Source organism: Podarcis erhardii (genome assembly GCF_964252035.2).
Source record: "Podarcis erhardii genome assembly, chromosome: 12".
Classification (NCBI taxonomy): domain Eukaryota; kingdom Metazoa; phylum Chordata; class Lepidosauria; order Squamata; family Lacertidae; genus Podarcis; species Podarcis erhardii.
Genome location: NC_138513.1, coordinates 48,008,698 through 48,033,942, shown reverse-complemented (window position 1 = coordinate 48,033,942; position 25,245 = coordinate 48,008,698). Strand labels below are relative to the sequence as shown.

Here is a 25,245-nt window from a genome sequence, read left to right as displayed (position 1 = left end):
GATGCAAAAGGCTTTGTCTTCTGGTGTTTAATCTCTCATGAAAGAGTCAGCCACACAGGGAGCGGAATGATGCTGAGACAGACCACTAGCTCATCTAGCTTAGGATTGTTGACACTGACTGTGAGAAGCTATCCAGGGTTTTAGGGAGGAGTCTTTCCTTCTTCTAGCAGGAGATGCCAGAGATTGAACCGCAGACCTTTTGGATTCAAAGCACATGCTCTCCCCACTGAGCTATGGCTACTGCCTCTGCCCCTCCAATCCTGGCCATTTGAGCCCCTTCCCTTCATTATATTGCACGTAGGTCCACTACAATTTCAAATGTGAATTTGCAAATTTATTGGGTCAGTGGACAGCGCTTTCAGATTTCTTTTTGAATGTCCAGCCTCGTTATTAGGTACTGTAAACTGTGACAAGAACTGGAAATGCAACATTTGTTTTTGAGTTGGCCTGAAAACAAGTGGCAGTTTAATGCCAGAGGTTTTACTTTGGGAAGAAGCATGAACTTTTGCCTCGTATAAATTGCAGAATAGGCTGGTCCACTAAGGTGACTGTGGAAGAAAGGTTACTGGGGTGCACTCCCCAGAGTGCCTTTACTACATCTCTTTAGGTGCCAGGCAAACACATTTCTCTTCTCCCAGGCCTAATTAGCCAATCTATGGCCTTTTAGACTGTGGGTGAGGTGTTCTTGTTTTGTTTGTTATTATGTTATGGATTTTGGGTTTTTTATACTGTAAAGTGCCCTGGGATCCTTGGATAAAAGGTGATATCTAAATTTAATAAATAAATGAACTGCCTTACCAGCTACAGTCTGCTCTCACTTGCTTTGCCTTCTTGTTTACAACTAGTCCAGAGGGTGGCAGTGCTTGTCTGCTTCCTTCTCTTCAGTCTCAGTTGTGTTCTTGCAGAAGCCAGCAGGAAGAAGATGGGGGCAAATATATAGTTGGCTGTCTGGCTTTGGCTGTGGCTCCACCTACAGCTGCTTCCCACCCTACCAGTCCCAATGGACACCAGCCATTGCTAACAAATTGAAATCCACCTGAGTTCTCAGTTGGAGGGGGGAGCAAGTAAAGACTGCAAACAAATTCATTATAGGTCTTGCAATCCGTCCACTCGCTATGTGAAAATTCACTTATTTGCATGTAAAGAATTATGCACTATAAACACCAGATTCCAAACATCGGGAGTTTGCCCACTTCCTTGCTTCCATACTTGTTCCAGCTTTGCTGGTCAGTGGCAGCCATTTTGGGACAGAAACCACGCAGGGATGGAGAAAGGCAGCGCAAGCAAGAGAAATCAGTTGAATCAGAGAGCAGGGGGGATTGGATAAATCTCTCTTTTGCTGTTTGGCTGCAGCCATGTCAGGAAGAAACCATTGAAAAAGGGGGGAAGAGAAATTGGGTAAATCCCAGATTAGAAATATTTCCATAGGGAATAACGAAAACTGTGGACCCAGCTAATGAATGATTTCCACAGAACGCATTGTGTTCAGTAAGCAGGACTTGTGTGTATATGCCCCCCTCACCCCCCCCCACCTGGAATATCTTTATTAGTATTGATAATTCATACAGCACCATCAATGTACATCGTACTTGGGAACTGTGTGCTGTTTTCACGTAAGAGCACGCTCATTTCATGAAGGGCTCCAGACTTACATACAGAAGACCGTTTGTGTGGATTTTCTCCCTTGATGATGAAGTGAAGAGCAAGCTGGCAGCTGAGAAGCCCCAGTATTTGCCCCAGAGCACCTACACTCCCTCACCAATATCTGGCGATCAGGGCAAATGTTATAAAGGACTTTATTTCTGGTAGGGGGTTAATGATTCAAGTGCAAATCCAGAGAGAAGCATCTATCTGGGCCAATCAAGAACACATTGTCTTGAAAGGCAAGATAGAAATCTATTAAGACTTCAACCCTATGGCAGTGATACACAAAGAAGTCCCATTAGACACAGAGTGGCTTACTTCTGAGTAAACCTTCACTAAAGCGTGCTGCTAATAAACACATGCAAATAGCAATCTTAAAGCAGCGGTTCCCAACATGGTGCTCTCCAGATGTTGGTGGACAACAACTCCTGTCATTGCTGGCCTTTGACTGCATTAGCTGGGCTGATTGGCATGGGAGTCCAATGACAAAAGGAGGGCACTGTGTCTGTTACCTGCAGGGCCCATGAGGTGAGGCGAGGCAGGTGCCTTGGGTGGCAGATCCAGCCATCTCCACAGCTGCCTGCTCCATGCACCTTTTGCTGCTTCCTAATCCTCCTCCTGCATGGCCACTTCCTCTGCATCTACCAGCGGCAAGCAGGCATGGAGGAGGATGCAGGGTGTGTATGTGTGTGTGTGTATTTATGTTTTAAAGCAGGAACCTAACTGTACAGATGAAAGCTAAAAGGACTTTTCAATTCCTCATAATACACTTTCCTCTAAAGTTGAAACTATCATGAACTGTAGGGTGACCGTCTCCCAGGAAGTAAGCAAATTTCACTGATTCAATGTGACCATTAGTCATGGTCTCTGGCATTTTTGAAACAAATGTTAATTTGATCATTTTCTATTCTCTGATGGGTTTTTGAGGGGACAGAACAGGCAGAGTACTGTGATTTGCTTTCCTTTTATAGGAATAAAACAGTTGATGTGAACACCTTAAGTTCTTTGCATTCAGCCCATGATTCATATACAACTCCATCAGCTTTATGAACTAAAAAATATAAAATAAAGAAATCCCTTTGTAAATAACGACATTTGTTTACAGAAAATAAAGATGGAGGTTATCATTATTTATATAGTAACAGAAGGAAAAACATAAGCCCACGCTTCAAGGAACTTGTATTCTAAATTGTGGTCCATTCAATTCCTTTTGTTGTAAGAAGTTAAATATGAAGAAAAGTGGCATATAAATGTTGCTAAATAAATTAAATAATGTGCTATGAGTAAATGGATAGCGAACTTGGTTTTTAGGTTTCGGGTCCATGAACCAAAAGGAGCATTTAGGAAATCTACTTTTTACCCCCCAACCCCTGAAATGAGGTCTTATCCCCAGATGAACTTTTTATTTTATTTTTTGCTAATTATGGCTGGGGGGGGGAGGTCATTGGAAGTCACCATGTAAGCAGCACACTTGCCACAGGATCGGAAAGACAAGCTCTAATTGGTCAATTTACATAAAAGTGAAAACACAGAACTTCTGACATTAAGTTCCTGGCTCAACTTTTTCGCAGCAATTACAGTCATAAAATAAGGTACAATGGTGCAACATTCCAGCTGATTCGCACCGTGAGTCCTGCCAATGTATTTTCTAGTGACCGCTCTTCAAAGCAGAAACAGAGAGAGAGAGACGAGGCACACACACACGCATCGGCCCTTGTCCCTTTTGATTGAGGGCTCCCAAACCCAGCCAATCATGAGACCCCTTGCTGAGTGATTAGTGCAGCGGCAATGGGTCACTTTGCTGTTGACACGAAGGGCTAAGCAGACTTTTCCAGAAAGGGAGGCCATTTGCCGCCCTGGGCTTTTGGGGGAGAAACGGAGCAATAGAAATTCCAGAATAAATGCATTTGTTTTCATTTCTAGTAAAGAATGGAGATGTGCTGGGTGGGTGTGGGTGTCCCATTGAGATACATGGTTGTTTGGGGTTTGTGTGTGTGTGTGTGTGTGTGTGTGTGTGTGGTGTCAGTGCTTAGACAATGGTGTTTTGATTGAAAATCTCTTAAATGAGCAGCAATCCCCTGGATTCCCAGTCTGCCAAGCCAATATCCATCATCGATCAGGCGAAGGAGCAACCACCTTTTCTGTTGGGAAGAAGTAAAAATTGGCAGCTGTTAGCCTTGCTTGGCAGAGATTAATGGCAGCTGGAGTAGAAGCGTTCTTGTTTAAATGGGTCCTTCCGGTTCCCTGCCACCAGGTGCTGCTGTAGGTACAGGAGAAGAAGACAATAAGATCCATGAGGGAAAGATGATGAGGGAATGAGGGGGGTGGAGTGGGGAGCAGAGATGTGAATGTGGAAAAAAAATAGTATTCATCAGGTTTAGCATTCATTAGGCATTTGGAAAACCTGCATTCCTGCTCCCCGAGGGAAGAAAGAGCATACTCTGAAATAAGTAGCAATCCTCTTTCCTATTTACTTCCCTCTATATCTTGTCCTTGAGATTGCCTTGCAAACACTGATAAGGCTTACAGTATTGAAAGCTACCACAAGGCCAGCTGGTATCGTCCGCTGGTACAAGGCCTATGCCAGACCTTTGCTATCCAGACCTCAGGAGCAAGGGCACAGCACGAATGATCAGGGCCTTCTCAACAATGACACCTTGATGCTGAGAACTCTCTCAGGTGCGAGCGGCACCAACGTCTATGAAGGTGTGATGACCCCAGGTAAAGATGAGGCTGCCCACCCAAGCTTTTGAGTAAAGTGATGCCTCCTGCGTGGCTGGTATTTTTGTCTGTTTTTACATTAAGTTATACTTAATATACTTGCTATAGCTCGCCATATCATCTGCCAGCAACAGCATGCTTGCATAGCAAATTGCTCTAGATCAGTGTTTCCCAACCAGGGTCATGAGCTGAAAATTGGTTGTCATAGGTTTATAAGTAAACCCAAAATAATTACTACTTTTAATCCTTAACTGGTATTACAACTTTTTGTCTTGCTGGCATATTATAATGCTTGTTAGGAGAACCCTGTTCCTTTCACAGAGCTGCAATTCCCAGAATTCCTTGGGGAGAGGAATTGCTAAACCCCTTTGGGAATGGTAGCTCTGTGAGGGGAATTGGGTCCTCTTAATAACTCTCAGAACCCTTAATCAACTACACACTTGTTTTGAGTTTAATTTTTTACAGCTTATGAAGCAGTATCCTGCAAGTAGATGGTTTATTTTCTTACTTTCCCACAAGCAAAACTGTGAATAACTTTGTAAGTACTATAAATATGAAATGATTATGTTTCCAAATAAGCCTTCAATTTATTGAAAACCTATGGGGGCTCCTCAATGAAAAGATCACAAAGAGCAGACAAGCTTGCTAGACACACCCTTGCCTGTCACAACTGGTCTTCCTGTGAGCAGCACAGGCATGGGGGTATATTAGGTGTGCTTTAGGACACCATTGGGAAACCTGCAGATGGGCAGTATTTTATGCACAGTCATACGTTTGCTTCATGATACGTTTTTTCAGGTTGCATCCCGTGGCGACCTGGAGGTACCGGAAAGGGTTACTTCCTGGTTTCGCTGCTCACACATGCGCAGAAGGGCTAAATCGCGCTTTGCGCATGTGCACAAATGCTAAATCGCACCGCAATCCTGCGCAATACGCCGCTTCAGGTTGCGGGCTTTTAATGTTGCGAACGGGCCTCTGGAACAGATCTCGTTTGCAACCAGGGGTACCACTGTAATAAAAACATGCTGGGTTTTCACCCAAGTAATAATAATAATAATAATAATAATAATAATAATAATAATAATAATAATTTTACTAAGGTAAAAGGTAAAGGAACCCTGGACAGTTAAGCCCAGTCAAAGGTGACATGAGGTTGCAGCACTCATCTTGCTTTCAGGCCAAGGGAGCTGGCGTTTGTCCACAGACAGCTTTCTGGGTCATGTGGACAGCAGGACTAAACCACTTCTGGTGCAACAGGACACCGTGACGGAAACCAGAGCGCACAGAAACGCCGTTTACCTTCCCACTTCAGTGGTACCTATTTATCTACTTGCACTGGCATGCTTTTGAACTGCTAGGTTGGCAGGAGCTAGGACAGAGCAATGGGAGCTCACACCGTCGCGGGGATTCAAACCACTAACCTTCTGATCAGCAAGCCCAAGAGGCTCAGTGGTTTAGACCACAACGCCACCTGTGTACCCCACCCATCTGGCTGGGTTTCCCCACCCACTCTGGGCGGCTCCCAACAGGACACTAAAAACAGAATAAAACTTCAACTATTAAAAGCTTCCGTAAACAGGGCTGCCTTCAGATGTCTTCTAAAAGTCAGATGGTTGTTTATTTCCTTGACATCTGATTTTGTCTTTTGCTCTGCCCATCACTGACTCCGGTGGCAGCACCTGGAAAGCAGTGGTGGGTTACAATGAGATCTTGTGAGATCTCACTTAAATCTCATGAGATCTCATGCGCTCCAGGTGGGAGTGTTTGCAGAGGTGCTGCCTCTTGGGATTTTGCCACCCAAAGTGTGAGACCTACATTAAGGTTACCAGATTTTTTTGAATGAATCCAGGGACACTTTTCAACTTCCTACTAAATAGATGGATTTTGTCAGGGAACTGATTTGTAAATCCGGGGGCTGTCTCCACGAAACGGGGATGTCTGGTAACCTTATCCTACGTGGCCTTTGTGCTTCCCCAAATCCACTGCAACACAGGGGTTCGGTGGTAGACATGCAGTCATTCCTCTGAAGACAAGTGGGCGGGAAAGACTCTCTGATGCAGAAACATCTGTAAACCGGGTATCTGGGAAGCACAACTTCAAAACCTGTATCCGTTCCCAAAAGAAAAAGAAAACTGCAAAGGAATAACTCCTTTTTTCTATTTAGAGGTTAAAAATTTGTTTCAGCGGTGAGCTCTCATATGTGAAGGGACCCTTGTCTTCTTCAGTCCTCTTCAAGTGAAAATGTGAGAACCTCACTTTTAAATTATCATTTTGGAAAGAATCCTCTGAATCTTACTAAAAGATCTTAAATTTTCCTGTATAAACCATGTGGGTTTCTGAGACGCTTGTTATATGCATGTTAAAACTTGAAAACAAGCTATCTGGTCATATGTTTCCCATTAACCCCCAAATTTTGCTCATTATACCAAAATTGCCATGTGAACATGTCTCATGATTCATCTCCGCCTTCACTCACCACTACCATGTTCTTCTTCAGAAAGCAGACTATGATACTTTAAAGCATTCCTTAGCATTAATCCAATATGATGATTTTTCATATTCTTTCAATTTGTTCCCAAGGGGAGGGAAAAAACCCCATTCCCACATTAAACCCACTAGAAGACTGGTGAGCTACAATGAGATAAGGATAAAAGGATGGGTACCATATTTTCTTCCTCACCCCCTTGAAGTCAATGGGCAAATTGAAAATGAAAATGGATGGCAGAGTTTGGCCCTTTGTCAAAAGTATATGCTGAGGCATATCTCATCCCAATTCAAATATAAATTTACACACACACACACACACACACACACACACACACACACCACCTCTCCCATTGCTTTAGGTGGTGTACAAAAGAAAAGAACAAACCAAGACTGGAAACAAAACAAAAAATCCTTAAAAATAACTCAGAAACAACAGACAATAAAACTCTTGACTTGGGCTGCATTCCTGTGTCCACTTTTTTGAGACTAGGACTTGCTACTTCAAATCCATCCCTTTTTAGAAATATGCAGTTTCAATGATTATTTAACAACTTTTTGAAACATTAGTACTGCGAGCATAATCTGACAATGGGTGCAAAACATCAACTTGTTCTTCTTCAAAGGCACCATTCTTCTTAGCACTTCCATTTTCTTTCTCTCTTTAGGCTAGCAGGGGGTGTTGGTAGCTCACAAGAGCCTCTGCCCCAACAGTGAATCACCCTGAACAGAGTGAATAATTTTTCCTGACTTTTCCTAATTTCACATTTTCCAGACAGAATCACCAGATACGTTTTACTTGTAGGTTATTGCGCAAAATTCTTCCTGAATCATTTTGGTGACTGGTTTGATGCTACTACCAAATAAAGTCAGATGAAAAGGAGATATGAATGGACAGAGAGCTGGATTGTGTTTTTTTTTTTTAAAAAAAAAAAAACCTGTATTAAATAGGAATCTGGAAAGACATACACACACATTCTATCTCTTCATATATGTACCAAGTAAATGTGTCCAAGATTTCAGCCTTAGATGAATATACCTTTGCTTTGTGTCATACTAGGAGAAAAGGACTTTCCATGAGATCATTGTCAAAAGTTATGCCTCACACAGGAAAAAACCACTCATATGTTGCTGTAATAAGGGAATAACCAATCCAGAGCAATGCTCCACCCCACAGTATTGACTGGTGTGAATGTGTAAATGCACACAGGGGAAGTACAGTATAAAGCTTTGTGGCCTGAATTCCAGTGGAAGAACTTGAAGTCTGCTTAAACTTCCCATGAGAAAGATCTGTGAGGAAATTTAGACTCAGAAAGGTAAAGTCTAAATCTTCTCTCTTTTGCAACTTTGTACATTTTCTTTGGACAGTTCATATACAGTATGACCTTATATTTAAAGTTGTGTGAAGTATTCTACCTTAAAATGCAAGCATTTGTTAAGAGTTTGTTGGGTGAATTATGTAAGCAATATTTGCTATATGTATAAAATGGTGCGAGCTCCCACACTTCCTCTCAACAGCATAGCCATGCACACCTGTATATAAAATATTTGTTCAACATTTTAACTACAAATGTTACTTCAGTCTCCTTTGAAAGACGCTCAAACATTTAGTCTTATGTTGGGCTCGGTTTTGACATATATATGAATTAAAACTAATTAGGACTATTAGACGTTCATTGATGGTACAGCTTGTGCAGCTTGCATTTCAAATATATTTCCTTAAGATGAAATGCAGCTATGGTTTCTAAAGCAAATGAAGCATATTAAGCACAGCAGAAGCAAAACTCAGGAGCATCAAAACTTTTTTGGTGGGGGGGGGGGTCTAAGCAGGATATGCAAAGGAACATCCTTTGCTTTCATTCACTGCTAGAAAGCATCCATATTTCAAAAAGCAAAAGGAAACAAATGTATAAGATGGAACGTTTGCAAAACCTATCCGGCTTATTCAAATTATTTCCATACTGTACAGGGGGAAAATATATTTTGTTCCGATTTCTTCACCAACTCCTCTAGCCGAAACAGTCATGAATAGCTTCTCCTAGTGTACTGTAATTACCCTCCTTCCAATAAACTGAGATGCTTAGGTATCATATAAGAAACTCTAAAGTGTTGGGGTAGAACAATGTGGTTTATGGCTGAATGAACTTAAAACTCACATTAAGATAGCACATATTGAATGGAAGAAAAACAACTTGGAGGCCCTAAATCCAGTTTCTTATTTGAGCAAAGCATGACGACGATTTTGGAATACCAGACAAGAGTATCACCCTCTTTAAATAAACACACAGCAAAAGAAATTAATGGTAGTCCATTTTCTTTAGGGGGGTATAACAATTTTCTTTTAAAAAAATACAAACCACAGACTTGCAGTAAATGCTACTGCAAAATGCACCTTCCACTAAATCAAGAGCCTTTCAGAAGGCTGAGGTTTGGGACCTTACTAACCTTTTATTCATCTTTTACTGAGTCAAAATTCTCTGCAGCAATAATCATGGATTAGCCTCAGGTTGCTACAACTGAAAAGGGACTTTCAGGTTTGGCAGTAGTGCATAGATTTGGCAGGGCTGTCTAATTCACAATGTATTCACTGGCGACCTTTGCAAAAAACTGTGACACAGAACTTGAGAGCAGAACACAAATAGGTTCTGCTTGGGCCTTTCAGTGCCTCTCTGTTTTCAGCAGCTTGGAAATACAGAGCATATTATAAGGACCCAAACAAAAGTTTTGTTTTGCCCTCTTCAGATTCCTTGCCAGTGTTGATAATTCAACAGCATCTAAAAAGGTCTGGACAAGCGGGTTCTGTTATCTGCTCCATTCAGAATACAGTAAGATCTTTCCTCTAACGTTCTCCTGCTGCTCAGGTCACAAATTCCCTAGCACTTCCTTGGAATCCTGTTCTGGCAGAGTCCATAACTCACCGGAAGGCGTTTTAAAGGTCTCTGCCTTCACCTTTTCCTTCCATTCTCACCCTGTTCTGTTAACCTGAAGTACTTTGAAGAAGATGAGAACAGAAAGAAAAGCAAAATCTGTCGAGGCTGCAAGGAAAGGAGAGGAAGGGAAACCACAGGACAAATGTGAGACAAGAAAAAGAAAAGAGATTGAAAAGTAGAGGAGGGTCAGGCAGAAAACACATATAAGGGAGAGGTGTGTGTGCCAGAGTGCAGTGAGCATAAGGAAGGCAGCCTGTCAGAATATGTGCTGATCCTCCCCCTTCCTAATCATAGCTTTTACTCACAGACAAAACTCCCTCCCTCTCTCATTCACTCACTCACTTTAGGCCAATCCGTCCTCCTCTCTCTCTCCCTCTCTCTTTCTCATTCTCTCTCTCTCTCTCTCTTCTCAGTGTTTCTCTCTCCCACTCTGAGACAGAGTCAGAACTCCTCTCACTGACAGTCACAAACATCTATAGCACTTACTGAATTCAGAGAGGGAACCTGCAAACAAAACTTCACAGAAAACTTTTTGTTCTTGTTCCAGAGAATTTGCTGAAGAGGAAGAAAGGAAGAAGAAGAAGAAGAAGGAAGGGAGGGGGACAGACACAAGCAAACTGTGTGTGAAGTGGTGGTGGGAGAAGAAAAGCAGTGCCTTTTAAAAAGGAATCACAACAACTTTTGCTGCCAGGATGCCTTTGCTTCAGAAGAGAGGATTTTTGTTGGTGCTTTGCTGGATTACAGTGAGGAGTTCCCCGACCCCAGGATCTGAGGGGCACAGTTCAGTCACCGATTGTCCATCATGTGCCCTTGCCACGCTCTCAAAGGATGTGCCCAGCTCTCAGCCTGAGATGGTGGAAGCAGTGAAGAAGCACATTCTGAACATGCTGCATTTGAGGGACAGACCCAACATCACTCAGTCGGTGCCCAAAGCTGCACTTTTTAACGCCATCAAGAAACTCCATGTGGGAAAAGTGAGAGAGGATGGCTTTGTGGAAATAGAGGATGACATTGGAAGAAAAACAGAAATGAATGAACTTGTGGAGCAAACTTCAGAGATCATAACGTTTGCAGAATCAGGTGGGTGCTGTGGCAGGGGGTGGGAACTCCACTTGAATAGGTCTCAGTCAGAATTGCAATTAACTTTGCTTTTCTTTGCAACAGTAATACTCTTTGTGAGGTTACAGGTTGAGAGAAGGGAGAGAGTGAAAGCATGAAGGGATTTGGGTCTCTAGAATTTAGCCTTGGTTTCAGATGCATTGATTACACTTATGAAATGCAGCCAGCCAGCGAGTAGGGAACTATATACCACTCCTAGGCTGAAATTTTGAGTAAGTGGGTTTGTCTCCCTGGTACATTTGTGAAAAGAACAGATAAACAGTAGACTATTGAGGGTGATGATTGAAAATGAAAAACAGAGACAGGAACAGACAAATAGGGCAGGCACTGTGAAATACTCTGGGCAAAGGAAGACAGCTAAAATCAGTTTTCAAACCCACTCACTGTAAAACCTGTGAATTTGAGAATATGTATGTTTAATGGTACTCAATCAACAGCAAATATTCAGGGCAGCAACAGTGTTAACAGCTACTGTCAGAAAACCTCAATATTAACTGGGACAAATAGTTGTGGACGAACCAAATTGTAAAGCTGACATTTGCACACTGGGGGAAAAGGGTAGGGGAGGAAATATGGTATTTCTAAGAGCTCCTTGCCAAAGAATGCAACATTGATAAGGTGCATTTTTAAAAGAACAGGCATTGTCATATTGATTCTCTGATCATACCTATGACAGGGTACATAGAGAATTACTTACTTCACCATTAAATAGTAAGCGTATGCATGTGCCTGATGCTTTCTATATGTGTATTATGCTAAATGTTAACTCTGGTACTTAACATGTATGTGTGTTTCTGCATGTGTGTGTGTGCATATTCAGATTTACCTGTCTATGCCAATAGTTATTTAATCCACATAGGTTTAAAACGGCTACTGAAAACTTTCCAGAAATTAATTGTATTGTCTAGTTAAAGCATTTCCCCCCTGTTGCCAAGACAGCTCGCAAGGAATGTCATTGTTTTGCTTGGTACAGCATATGGTAGGCAAAGTATGCACAGGCACACTGAGCATTTTTGTTTAAAAGTTTGCTGCAGCAATATAAACAATTAAGACAGCTCTCAGAGTTTCCAGTCCTGAAAACCTGTTGACTCAGATGTTCTGTTTGCATAAAAAGACATGCAGAGAATCATGCGTGGTTTTAAGAGCAGATATTCCTGCTGCTAGCTGCATGAGTTCCAACTATACAAGAAGCCCTGGTGGTTGGTGTCCTTGTAAATCTTATCATACCAGTTGTTTGTCTGGTAGGGAATAATGATGATGATGATGATGATGATGATGATGAAAAGCACACTCTCCTTTTCAAAAGATGAGTAGAATGTCTCAGTGCCTGTGATCATGTGGAGGTACTCAATTAAGGAGTGAACATTCAGAAGCAAAGAAATTGCTAGCCCATCTGATGGACAGATTTTGCATCCAGTTTACCGCAGCACCAGGCTGAGGGGAAAGACACATGGAATGAACTGTGGTTTTGAGGCACTGTGTGAGTTCCAGTAGTTTGCACTGTATCTGCTTAAACCAGGCTCCAAAGGCAACAGTGACATGCTTTAACAGCGACACCCACTCCAATTGGCTTACAGAGTCACATGATTAATATTAGCTGTGCCATTGCCCAGAAAGTGTCCAATAGTCCAGCTACTCATCCCCCCCCATCTGCAAGCTACCAAACAGTCAAACTACTCCAGCTTGTATTTTGAGGAAGCATTGGTATTGGCAACTACCTTAATTTCACACTCTTCCTGCTGCCAGTAGAGCACACCAGGGGTCAGTATATTTTGGGCATTTCTGCCCCATTTATATATCTGCTCCAGCCCCGCTGGAAGCATTTATCTGTGTATGTTTCACAAAATATCTAAATTATATTTTTCCTTCTCATCTCATTCTCCCTGCCGATTTCTTTGAAACACTGAGATATTAATGCTAAGGGAGATGTTGTGGGACTTGCTGGAAAAAAGAATTTTACATAAAACCTAGACTACTATTCAGTGATTTGGTCATACAGTGGCCCATATGGGCTTAAGCCAGTATCTCGAGGTCATGATTGCTGGTTGCATATTATTCCATAACTAGGTCAACTATTCAGTCTTTTTCTCAGCCACTATCCACAGTTCTTATATTCCTTACAAGTATTAACCTTCTTAAATGCTTTCCCTTCCTGAGGGTGGGTGTCGAATACTAAAATAGTGCTGGTGTCTTCTGATCACTCCTGTGGAAGTGACAGGAAAATCTAGCCATCCGCCTAATGTCAAGAAAGAGGTCTGCAAAGGCAGGGATCTGTTGGGGATCATGAGTGGTCAAAACCAAATCTGTGGTGTGTTCCAACTGTGTTTGAGTTGAATGGTATACTGTGGGAAATACTATTCCTCAGTAGCATTTTACTCATGTCGCGGTTCCTCAAGCAACCATTGTCTGAAAGGGAGGCAGTAGAGAATCAATGGAAGTGAATGGCAACATGTTCTAAAGTTTTGTCAACCGATGAAAATAGAAGTAGTCTAAAGTGCTCTGATTTAACTGTCTCATCACTCCCAGGAAGTATGCAGCTGTTGCACTACTGATATTAGAAGAATAATTTCATCTCTTATATTTAGGTATCTTCCAAGATGCCATATACAAATCTGACAAACGACAGGCACATGTGTACAGCTTTCAATTTTCCTCTTTGGACTGTGCCAGGGAAAATGGGTTCTAGTGAGATATTCAAGTTGTAATGTTTATAATAACACAGTTAACAAAAAAGAGTTGAATTTTTAAAATAAAATTTCATTAGTAAGGCAAAACAACATTTCTGCATCAGTTATGCAGTAAGTTAACTAAATCAGAGGCATAACTTTGGCATTTTGGGGAAAAGAATAAATACTATTTGCTGAAAATAATCAATAATAGTTTGTTGATACAGCAGCCAATTATAAATTAATTTTGTTGGCCACTGTTTAGCCATTGTTAGCAGTCCAGTCACCACCTACATCTGCCAATGGGGTTGCTCGGAGTAGGTGACATTGACATTCCAGTGACTGTGATCAGTGGTTAGACAAGAATTAATAGAAATTGTGATCCAGGCTTTTATCAGTTATAGCCTGAAGCTGAGCAGGGTTTCTCAGAAATAAGTTCCATTCATTTTAGTAGTACCTGAAACCCAGTAAAAATAAACAGGACTGCAGTCTGTGTTACATATCTTTTTTGCTCTTTTAAGATTTGGTAGCAAAAGGGGGGGGGGAGTAGATACATCTTTTAAATGAATTAAATGAAAAGTACTGGAAGTGGGAGAAAGAGAATAGTTAATTTAAGTCTTTAGAACGAAGGTTTCATTCATTTTTAAAATGATCTGTTTTTCTGGGGGTTCAATTTTTTAAAATTCTGAATAGAAAATCAAATAGCCACTAGAGGGCATACTCCAAAGGCTTTTCCCCATCAACTTCATGCTACCTATAAATTTCTTTTACCCAATTGGCTCTGCAGCATAAAGACTCTGGTGCTTCTCTGTAGCTCATCTGACAATCTTATTTCCCGCACAAAGCATAAAAAGCACCAGAATAGTGAACTTCAGGGAGAATGTGATATAATGAAACAGAGCAAAGAAAAAGAGAGAGAGAAGATAAAGTTAACAGGCCCAGAGACTAAAATATAAGATATTTATTAAGGTCACAGTAGTGTGTTTTTGACAAGACACTGAGAAATGTATTTATGATTTATAGGCTGGGCTGGCTGGTTGCTGTTGTTGTCATTATTACGTTTCTAAAATGGTCCTCCAACCTGGAATCTTTTGAACACCAAATTTATTTTCTTTTGCTGCAAGGAATAAATCCACTTCCAGTGAATCTGCTTGAAAGAAATTTAATTGGCACCCAGTTGTGAATCTACTTAATTGAAATATAATTGGAAACCAGTTGCTTCCCCTTTGAAACTTTTTAAATCTGAGAGAGATAGGAAATGCATTGGTGAATGGGGCCGTGGGAGGGTAGCCTGCAAGTACGAAGTTCCCCTAGAAGGAATGTGCCAGGGCATGCCCGTGAGAGCCTATGTGCATGTCTTTGAGTCCACATAGATGGGAGCATGTCATTGCAGGGATACATAGGAAATGGTGGGTGCTTGGAATCGCTTGAAAAGGCCAAGAGCATTTTTTTTACTTGTGGGAGAGAGGCATTTAGGAGTTTTGCCTCACTCTTGACATCTACTTCAATGCCTGCATATAGACTGGGGAGGTGTTTCCCTCTAGTGAACTTGGCAGCTCCAAAACAAAGACTATGTTTTTGTTTTTAAAACCAGGTGATTCCTTCAGCCATCCGCCATCGCTAGCATGGCGTACTCAGTTCATCTAAACTGTTAGCTTATGACAGGGCAATTGTGATCCTGACTAGAGGTCAAGGCTAGAGGTCATTCTTCTGTGTCCTGTTGCCCTCTCCCACCATCCTCAGTTGGCTTCTCCGAAGGCAGAACAAACACCTGAGCTGCAGGAAGCAGAGATAAAACCAGTACTGCTGCTATTGCTGCCACCCTCCACGCAGTCTTTCTCCTATGCTTCTAAGTGTCTGAGGCTTGGCCCCAGAGTCACACGACCTTCCTTGTTGCATTGCAGATTTGGATGTGGTAGGATGTTAACTTCACATGTCTACTGCTGCTTCTTGGGCCCTGCTGCTTTCTTCAACTTCCAGATCTTGAGAAAGCCCCAGCACATTAAGAAGGGAAAATTTCACTGTGGGTGATCATCACCCTGTGATATTGCTGTGATGCTATTATGCTTGTGTGTCAAGGGTGAGGCAGCAGTAGCAGCCACTGAAGGAAAATGGGTAGACAAAGGCAGCATGAGAGACTGGGAAACAGACAGAGGTATGGCAGGAACTAGCAGACCACCTTTGAGAAGAAATGGGGCTCTAAATATATATATATATAATATTTTATTAAGTTTTACAAAGAAAAAAAGTTGACACACCAACAAAAAATCCACAGATATCACAAAGAAAAACAAAAGAGGGAAAAAACCCCACATAAATAAACAAACAAATTTAGCATAAAAAACTCTCTTTCAGATTTGTAACCTTCAAAACCTTATTTCCCTTACTTCCACCCGCCTCCCTTTCTTGTATTCCACTTAAAAATTAATTCAGCAAGATCATTCGTTATTCATTTTCGTCCTTTATCCCTCCCTTTGTACTCTTATTTATCTTAATCACTAGAACCCCTTCGTTTCATTTTCAATGTTCTCAACATTCATATATTTTACAATGTTTTTGTAGGTAGACTTTAAACTTCCTCCAATCCTCTTCCACCTGCTCTTCTCCTTGATCTTGGATTCTGCAGGTCATTTCTGCCAATTCCATATAGTCTATTACTTGCATCTGCCAATCTTCCAGGGTGGGTAGATCTTGCGTCTTCCAGTGCTTTGCGATGAGTATTCTTGCTGCTGCTGTAGCATACATAAAAAAAGTTCTGTCCTTCTTTGACACCAGTTGGCCGACCATACCCAGGAGAAAGGCCTCTGGTTTCTTCAAGAAGGTATACTTAAATACCTTTTTCAGTTCATTATAAATCATTTCCCAGTACGCCTTAATCCTTGGGCACGTCCACCAAGAAATGGGGCTCTAAATAAATGCATTAGCATACGCACGATTGGGTGTGTAACTGTGGATTAAGGCTCACACATCTTCTATCTATCTGTGCAACAATGTTAAACCAGCCTCCGTGTGAAGTTGGCACGCGCACACACAAGTTTGTAAATGTTTTTATTCTGGATGTGTGTCCACACATTCAAAGCGGAGATGGGTGGTGCTGAAGCAATGGAGATCTGCATTGACTAATATAGGGGCAATTCCAACCCGTTTAAAAGCCATTTCAACTCTTTTTATTCACTACAGTGAGCTCACGATAGTCTTCCAATAAGGCTGTCGTTACTGGAAACCTCAGTTGCCATGGTGGTGGCAGAGAAACAATGGAGGCAAGGCAGCGGGTGGAGGCCAAACCTGGAGCCCAGCATTGCGCGAGTGCCGCTGGGCACTCACAGTCTGGGACCAGTGGAACCTTGCTTCCAAGTGAACATGCAGATTGCTGTGCTGTTAGTCTCATTAACTTCACCGGGTTGGAACTAGAGATTTGTTGAGTGGAGTTTTGCCAGTGGACAGCTGAAGGACCCATCCAGGAACAGTATGGAAGGTGGGTGCAGGAAGCTGCAGGAGGAAGGAGAAGACTGACAAAAATCCCTCCCCTTCTGCTTCCATGAGTGAGAGCCTTCATTGACTTACTAGTCTGCCTGCAAATGAAAATAATGCTTTCATTTGCAGAAGGACTGCTCTAGATCCCAGACAGACAGACAGACTTAAATAAGAGGAACTTGTTTAGCTTGGGCCCCAAAGCCATCTCTGGTAGTGATGGAAGTGTCATGTGAATCTCTTGTGTAAGCAGCATAAAAGGTCACAGCCAACAGCTTTTGTTGTTGCTGCTGTGATGCAATTATGTGGACATGCTCATTCCACTTCCCTGCTGCAGTCTCCTGTCTCCTGTAAAATGAACCACAACCAAGACTTAAGCGTTTGCCTTTCTTTTGCAAGATGAAAGAAGGAACGAGAACAATATTTAGGTAGCTTGTCTGGAAGGATGAGAGAACTCTTAGGCACTTCAGGATAGGACAAGATGGGGAGAATGGGCCGTTATGCAGCTGCTTTCTGAAGACAGAATTTATGGTTAATGAGAAACCGTAAAAAGCACAAACTATCTTTCAGACCTAGTTTCAAGTTCTTTAACGATGGCTCTGCTCTGCCTTCCAAATACAGTGGTACCTCGGGTTAAGTACTTAATTCGTTCCGGAGGTCCGTTCTTAACCTGAAACTGTTCTTAACCTGAGGTACCACTTTAGCTAATGGGGCCTCCCGCTCATCCTGAAGCAAAGTTCTTAACCCGAGGTACTATTTCTGGGTTAGCGGAGTCTGTAACCTGAAGCGTCTGTAACCCGAGGTACCATTGTATCAGCTGCTGGAACCTCAACAAAGGGGAGAGATGGTCATGTGTTCATATTCTGCTCCCTGCTTTCTCACAGGTTGACCACTGTGGGAACGGGATGCTGGCCTAGATGGGCCTTGGCCTGATCCAGCAGCCTCTTCTCAGGTTTACTTTGCCATTGTGCTTTTAGCTTCCCCGTTGGCGAGCTGTTGCTTAATATTTTAATCAGTTTTAGGGCAGAGGATGTTTAAATGTTGGTAGAATCATTCAAGTTTTGGGGTGTATAATAACTCCTATAACCCCGTACAAGAAATTATACATATTAACTAACTGATCATGCCTAGAAGTTCTTTGAGTCTACCATACATGCTTTTATATCATGCATCTTCAGAACCATGCATGCTAATGGAGTTTAGCTCCCAGGAATATGAGATAAGTCAAATGTCTGTGTAAGATCAGAAATGTTTATGTCACACCAAACACTAGCGTATTGGCATTATCAAGCAGCAGGTGGCATGGAAACCGAGTGTGCATAGTGGGTTTCCAATGTTATTTTTTTCTTTGTCAAACTCTAGCATGATTAGGAATGCCACTCAGAGTGGGATCTTGTAGATGGAGAATGGGACCTGCCTATCACTTGCTCCCATTGAATCCGATGGGATCCATGGGTTGTGGTTGACAACAGTGTTGGGAAAGTGAAAATCTATTCCCTAATAAAATCAGAGTCATCCAGGGCAGGAGGAAGGTTTACTTATGAGAAGTGGGCAACTGTCCATTTCAGTTTCTTGCAGCTTCTCATTTTTCCACTCTTAAGTTCAGTTTGCTCCATTTTCACATCAATCTGACATTTATATTATTATATTATATTATATTATATTATATTATATTATATTATATTATATTATATTATATTATATTATTATTATTTTCACAAAAATATCATTCTGTTAGTGCATATGTCTGCAAATATATACATTTTATATGCATTTTTTTGCTCATATACACATTAATGCAAGCAATTTCTCCCACTATAATTGTGTTTGCATTTTCACTAATATAAGCATTTTTATCCAGGCTCTCCCCTAATAAATTCTTTTTTTGTAAACATTTTTGGTTGGAGAAGTGTGAATTTGGTTTGCTTTGGTTTGCTTATTGTCCTGGGAAGTGTGTATTAGGTAAAGTCATATTAAAATGCAATCCACACAGAATTCATCCACCTTCCCTAATAATAATAATAATTTTATTATGATACCCTGCCCATCTGGCTGGGTTGCCCCAGCCACTCTGGGTGGCTTCCAACACACAATGATCATGAGGAATTGGACATACATTGTGACTAAGCTACCATTTAGCCCTATGAGAAAGAAGATTAAGGGCTGAACTTGGGGACAACATCACCATTGTAAGAATAAACTTGCCCTCTGGTGTGTGGCTGTATGACACTGACAGTCCTTGCAAAGGATCTGCAATAAATGTTTAGTTAAGGGTACAGATAACATGCTGCATTCAGAATGGGCCATTCCTGGCCAAGTGTTTTGAACTAGCCATTTCTCAACACCTCCATAAGAAACTATATTATAAATCACACACATTTCATTGTCACCTGCAGGATGAGATAAGGAGCGAAGAGGAGGGTGCCTTTGAATGCATTTGCACTATTTACATAGTGTATGCACATGCAGGTGTGTGTGTATTTATTAACCAGTCAGTTTGATGTTTAATGTTTGCCATTATTGTCCATTACGATACAACTAAGAAAAGCAAACCAAGATAATCCAATAATAGATTAAAACAAAAAAAAGATTTCAGAAACAAATATAGATAGTTCAAGTGTGGGGAACCTTTAGCCCTCCAGATGTTGCTGAACTAAAACTTACATCGCCCTAACAATGGGTCATGCTTGCTGGGCCTTGTGGGAGCTGCAGTTAAGACACATCTGGCAGGCCAAAGGTTCCCAACAAAGATAGAAAACGCCTGTAAACACAACCCCAAAGCAAGCTACTGAAAAACCAACAGCTTACCTCATTTTGGGGGGGGGGGGTATTTGCTTACAGTGCAAAATGGAACAACTTAAAACAGACGTGAATAATTACAAAATTTAAGTAGCAAGGCGTTTTTACACTGAATAGTTTTTCCATTGGCAAATTTAAGAAACATACATAAAAGGGTAAACTCTACCATCACAGTAGAAAAGAGAATTACTTCTATTTGGAAAAAAGACTGTTATAATTTGAAACCTTGAACTGTTTTTAAGTGTATTAGATGCTATTTTGTTGCCTTATAATTTCCATCCTCATTTTTCTAAACAACTGAGACCAAACTGAGAAGGTAAATTCATACTTCTACATTAAGTGGCTGAGAAAAGTCACCAGGAGATACGGGTTGCATTGTAATTAATATGCACATAAAAACACAGGTCTGTCATTTCTTTCCTCTGGCAAACAGCCTTCCCAGGCAGGCAGTGGAAATTCTGGACAGGTGTCTGGGAGCTGGAGCAGTTTTGGGATGGATGCAGCTGAATAAGCTTAAACTGAATCCTGATAAGATGGAGGTGCTGCAAATTAGGAAGCCATCTGATGGGGCTGGAAATACATTGCCAACTGTGGGTTGGAATGCATTCCTCCAGTAAAGACCAAGTTTGTAGTCTGCTGGATCTGATACTAATGGGGAATTGCAGGTGGAGCTAATGCCAAGGAGAGTTTTATACTACCTAAAGCTAGAATAGAACCTGTGACCTTATATCAGTCAAACCTAGTTGTGGTTACCCATGGACTAGTTACACCTAAACTTGACTACTCTGCATGGGATTGACTTCGAAGATGGTTTGGATACCTCAGTTGGTGCAAAATGAAGCTGCATGAATGAGGGCCAGGAATTCCAAGCACATGATACCAATTTGCACCAGTTGCACTGGTTACTAGTGTATTTCTGAGCTTAAGTCTAGGTGCTTGTGTAAACTTGGAAAGCCTAAATAGTTTGTAGCTGGCTTATCTCAAGGGCCATCTTCCTGTTTGTTTTTTAAGATTAACTACCGAGACCCTCCTCAAGTGTCCACAAGTTTGGTTTATGAGGTTGAAGCACACAATGGATAGGGTGGGGAGGGGGGGGTGGCCCCATGGCTGTGAAACTCCCATCCTATGAAACTATGAAAAACCCCATCAGTGCAGGCCTTCAGAAGTGCCTTGAAGACTCATTTGTTTCAATGTTTTTAAGCCATTGATTTGGTACTTCTGATTCTAGATTCTATCTTGTTCTTTTTACCACCCAACTGCATATCTCTTGGATCTATTTTAGAGGTATATGGGGGGGGGGGGAGAGACCAGGCTATAAAATCTATAAATAAATTATGAATAACAATAAACTAGCTTCAGGGTTTGGAGGGAATTTTGTGTGCAGTGATCTGATTCATACAAAATATAATGTGTGGGACACACATTACATCATGATGACATTTGGGGCTTTGGCTGTATCTTATCCAGTGGCGTAGCGTGGGTTGTCAGCACCCGGGGCAAGGCAAGTAATTTGCGCCCCCTAACCCATGGATTTGCGCCCCCTAACCCGTGGATTTGCGCCCCCTAACCCGTGGATTTGCGCCCCCTAACGCTAACCCCCAGATGTTGCGCCCGGTGCAGCCGGCCCCCCCTGCACCCCCCACGCTACGCCACTGATCTTATCCTTTGGACTACAGTCAGTTGGGGAAATGGCAAGGTCTTAATCATGCTATCTGCCCCAAGCAAACTGACCAACATATTAGCTTGCCCACTGGTGTATTAGAAAGCCTACTACTATAATAGGTTGAAATATACAATATTAAACAAGACTGGAAAGAGGGTAGGAAATTGCTAAAATTGATTGTGTAAAGGAGAACACAGAAAAGGGAGATGCGAGGAAGTCAGGAAAGCGTGTTGTAGAGATAGTAAATGCAAGTAATAATTTTCTTTTTATTCTTCTTTTTTTATGTTGTGCTGTTTTTGACTTTGTTTGTTTTTCTGATTTCTGGTTTGATTGTTGTTATTGGTGTACTCTCTTTGATTTTGTTTTGTTATGAAAAATCTCAATAAATATTTATTAAAAAAAAAAAATAGAAAGCCTACTACTAAACATTTATATATTGCTTTTGTTGACTTGGCTGTAGCTTTTGAGTCAGTTGACAAAACTGGTTTTGGCATAAATTAGTCAATACTAATATTGTCAAGAGTGTTTTATGCTTGCTCCAAGAAGTCCATAATAACATGCCTTCCAGAATAAGAGTGGGGATTTCCAGTTCTCTGGGGGACACAGTTGCAATGAACTGAAGTTTGAAACAATGGTGTCCTCTAGCTCCATTACTCTTGAATCTTTATCTTAGTACTGCACTTGTGAGATTACCAAACAGTTAAAGAAATGCATATGATATAAGATTGTCACACCCATAAATAAATTTGTGAAGCAAAGATTCACGAGTGGAACTGGAACCGTGCATGCAAACTGATAAATATATAGTTAAACGTGATGATCCTATTGTTTTAGCTGAACATGAAAATTCCTGTGCATTCAGCTGTGCACTTCTTACCTGAAAGCACTCTTAGAATGCTGGTCACTGCGTGACTTAGGTACTAGGTGTGCGAAAAAATCCACCTACATATTTAAGGATTTCCTTGGCCTAGGCCAAGATCTGCATGACATCAATCTATGACCCAGAAGGAAGGGTGAAATAAAATGTTGTGCATGTAAGGGCTTGCAAATGGTGTGTTGAATTATGCATAGCTAGGTGCTTTTCCCAAGCTCAGTGTCTTGTCTTACTGGCCCCCTATATATATACCCAATGCCAATGACAGCAAGGGGGGGGGGAGCAGAAAAATCAAACCTACTGTTTTAGCATAGGCAATGTTAGAGCATCACAGTGTCATTTAAATTTCAGAATAGAAATTATTCTGTCATTGCTAATTAGTTTTCTCCATCTCTGTATCTTTCTCATTGTAGGTCCTGCCAAGAAAATGCTGCACTTTGAAATTTCCAAGGAAGGCAGCGAGCTATCAGTAGTGGCTCAAGCTGATGTGTGGCTGTTTCTCAAAGTCTCTAAAGCAAATCGAAGCAGGACAAAAGTGACCATCCGCCTATATCAGCAGCAGAGACTGCTGCTAAAACGCAACTCCCAAGGGGTGGACGAGGATGGAGGTTTGAAGGGAGAAAAAGGTGAAATCCTCATCTCTGAAAAAGCAGTGGACACTCGCAAAAGTACCTGGCACATTTTCCCAGTCTCCAGCAGCGTCCAGCACCTCCTGGATCAAGGAAAGAATTCCCTGGATGTGCGGATCGCTTGTGATCAGTGCCAAGAAACTGGAGCCAGCCTGGTGCTGTTGGGAAAGAGGAAAAAAAAGGAAGAAGATGTAGAAGGGAGGGAAGGTAGTGAAAGCACGGGAGAAGAGGAGAAGGAACAATCACACAGGCCTTTCCTGATGATGCTTGCCAGACATTCAGAGGATCGCCAGCACAGACGGCGGAGGCGGGGTCTTGAGTGCGATGGCAAAGTCAACATCTGCTGCAAGAAGCACTTCTTTGTTAGCTTCAAAGACATTGGCTGGAATGACTGGATCATTGCCCCACCAGGGTACCACGCCAACTACTGTGAAGGAGACTGCCCCAGTCATATTGCAGGAACATCTGGTTCAACGCTCTCTTTCCACTCCACTGTTATCAACCACTACCGCATGAGAGGCCACAGTCCTTTCTCCAACCTCAAGTCCTGTTGTGTACCCACCAAGCTGCGGCCCATGTCTATGCTCTACTATGATGATGGGCAGAATATAATAAAAAAGGACATCCAGAACATGATTGTGGAAGAGTGTGGGTGTTCATAGGTGTGTGTGCACAAGTGTCACACCCATGCTCACATACATGTTTGGGACTGCCTTTCTACCAATTTGAAGAAGACCATTAAAAAACGTACGAGGGAAGACCAAGTGGCTCTAGCCTTTCCAAACAAAACAGTCGCATTTCTAAAACAGAAGCATTCAGTGTTCAAAAAACAACAGGAGAGACAGACAAAGGAAAGAAGAATGGCGTTGTTCTCCAGGGCTTGGATGAAGAACATTCAAATGGTGCGGGCAAGGGCATTTCCTACCTTATATGCTCCATATTTTATTACGTAGTATTTTCACACTTTATCAACAACAAGGGGAGGTATGTTTCCCTTCCCTATATTACCTATGCATTCAAGCCCTGACAGCAGCTCGCCTAAAAAACACAGCAATTTGGATGCTAAGTCCAAAATGGTATTAAAATGCCCAGAAAAGCCATGTGTATGAACACTACATTCACTGGCACTTTTTGCTCCCATCCGTTTACCAAGGACGCAGTGAGTGTGCGTGTGTGTGTGTGCGTGTGTGTGTGCAGGTTTCTTCTGGCATATGCATGCACAGAGCACACTTGTGTATATATTTTGGTAAAAGGGGACAATAATGCGCAGGTGTACTCACCTTTATCTTCTGCACTATTTTTGCAAAAAAAAGTTTAAAAAAATTATAAAGAAAGAAAGAAAGAAAATACAAAGTTACATTTCGTAAAGGTGCTTATGACATTAGAACTATGCAACCAAGTTGGTTTGAAACTGTTTACCTGAGAGAGAGAGAGAAAGAAAGAAAGAAAAAAATACCCAGACTTTAAAAAAAATGGAAGTAACATGTTTAATATTTTTTTTCTTCAATGAGAGATACTTGAAAGGAACATGTTTGTCCAGCTACTGGAGCCAAACATTTCTATATTTTGTAAAAAAGAGAAAAAAAGAGGTTTTGTTTTTTTTAAAAAAATTGTTTACTATTTGCACTACAAACAATGTTCAACCTGTCTAATCCTTATTTAACAAGTAATTTTGGGGTGGGGTGGGTGGTGGGGTGGGAATGTGGTTAGGGGTGGAAGGGAGTCAAGAGCTGCACTTATTGTGAGCTATACAAGAACTGCTACAGCACACAAAATAGTTATTTTTATTATAATTATTATTATTTTATACCTTTAAGAGAATAGATGTGTACACCAAAGACATTTATGTGAGTCTCTAAGCAGCCTGTTCTTAGCTAGTGTCATTCATAGGTTAGGATCTGGCTTCAAGGGTCGTCAGCAAGGCTGGTTGCATTTAGAAGGGTGTAGATGGTTTCTGGTGAGCCTGTTCACTGCCCTGAACACAAACCTGAAGGCTAGATTTGGCTGTGCTATTCAAGCACCCCTAAACTATCCAGGGTGCTTTGAATCCATGTTCTATTTCAGGCCCAACAATAGCTCAGTTGTGAATCCTTCGTATGTACAGCAGCTGTACACTGTTGGAAAACAACTTCCTGTAAGGGGGATCTATATTTGTATATGTATGTATATATACAGTTTAAGCACTTCAGGCTACACTTTTAATGTTCTTAAAAACAATGAATGTTTGTGTGCCAAGCACAGTATA

At 41.5% G+C, this 25,245-nt stretch overlaps 1 protein-coding gene across 1 annotated transcript; it reads left to right on the top strand.

Moving 5' to 3' along the window:
• The first annotated feature begins 10,096 nt into the window (after positions 1–10,096).
• On the top strand, positions 10,097–24,664 carry INHBA (inhibin subunit beta A). The gene is made up of 2 exons (XM_081834829.1): positions 10,097–10,859; positions 22,785–24,664. The coding sequence occupies exons 1-2, from the start codon at positions 10,472–10,474 to the stop codon at positions 23,660–23,662; spliced, it is 1,266 nt and encodes a 421-aa protein (XP_081690955.1). The 5' UTR covers positions 10,097–10,471; the 3' UTR covers positions 23,663–24,664.
• The last annotated feature ends 581 nt before the right edge of the window (positions 24,665–25,245 follow it).

What these genes read in the sequence shown, in the direction of transcription:
- INHBA (XM_081834829.1), top strand. Translation starts at nt 10,472, where the DNA reads ATGCCTTTGCTTCAGAAGAGAGGATTTTTGTTGGTGCTTTGCTGGATT. An exon ending in CATAACGTTTGCAGAATCAG is followed by an intron (nt 10,860 to 22,784) that starts GTGGGTGCTGTG and finishes TTCTCATTGTAG; the next exon opens with GTCCTGCCAAGAAAATGCTG.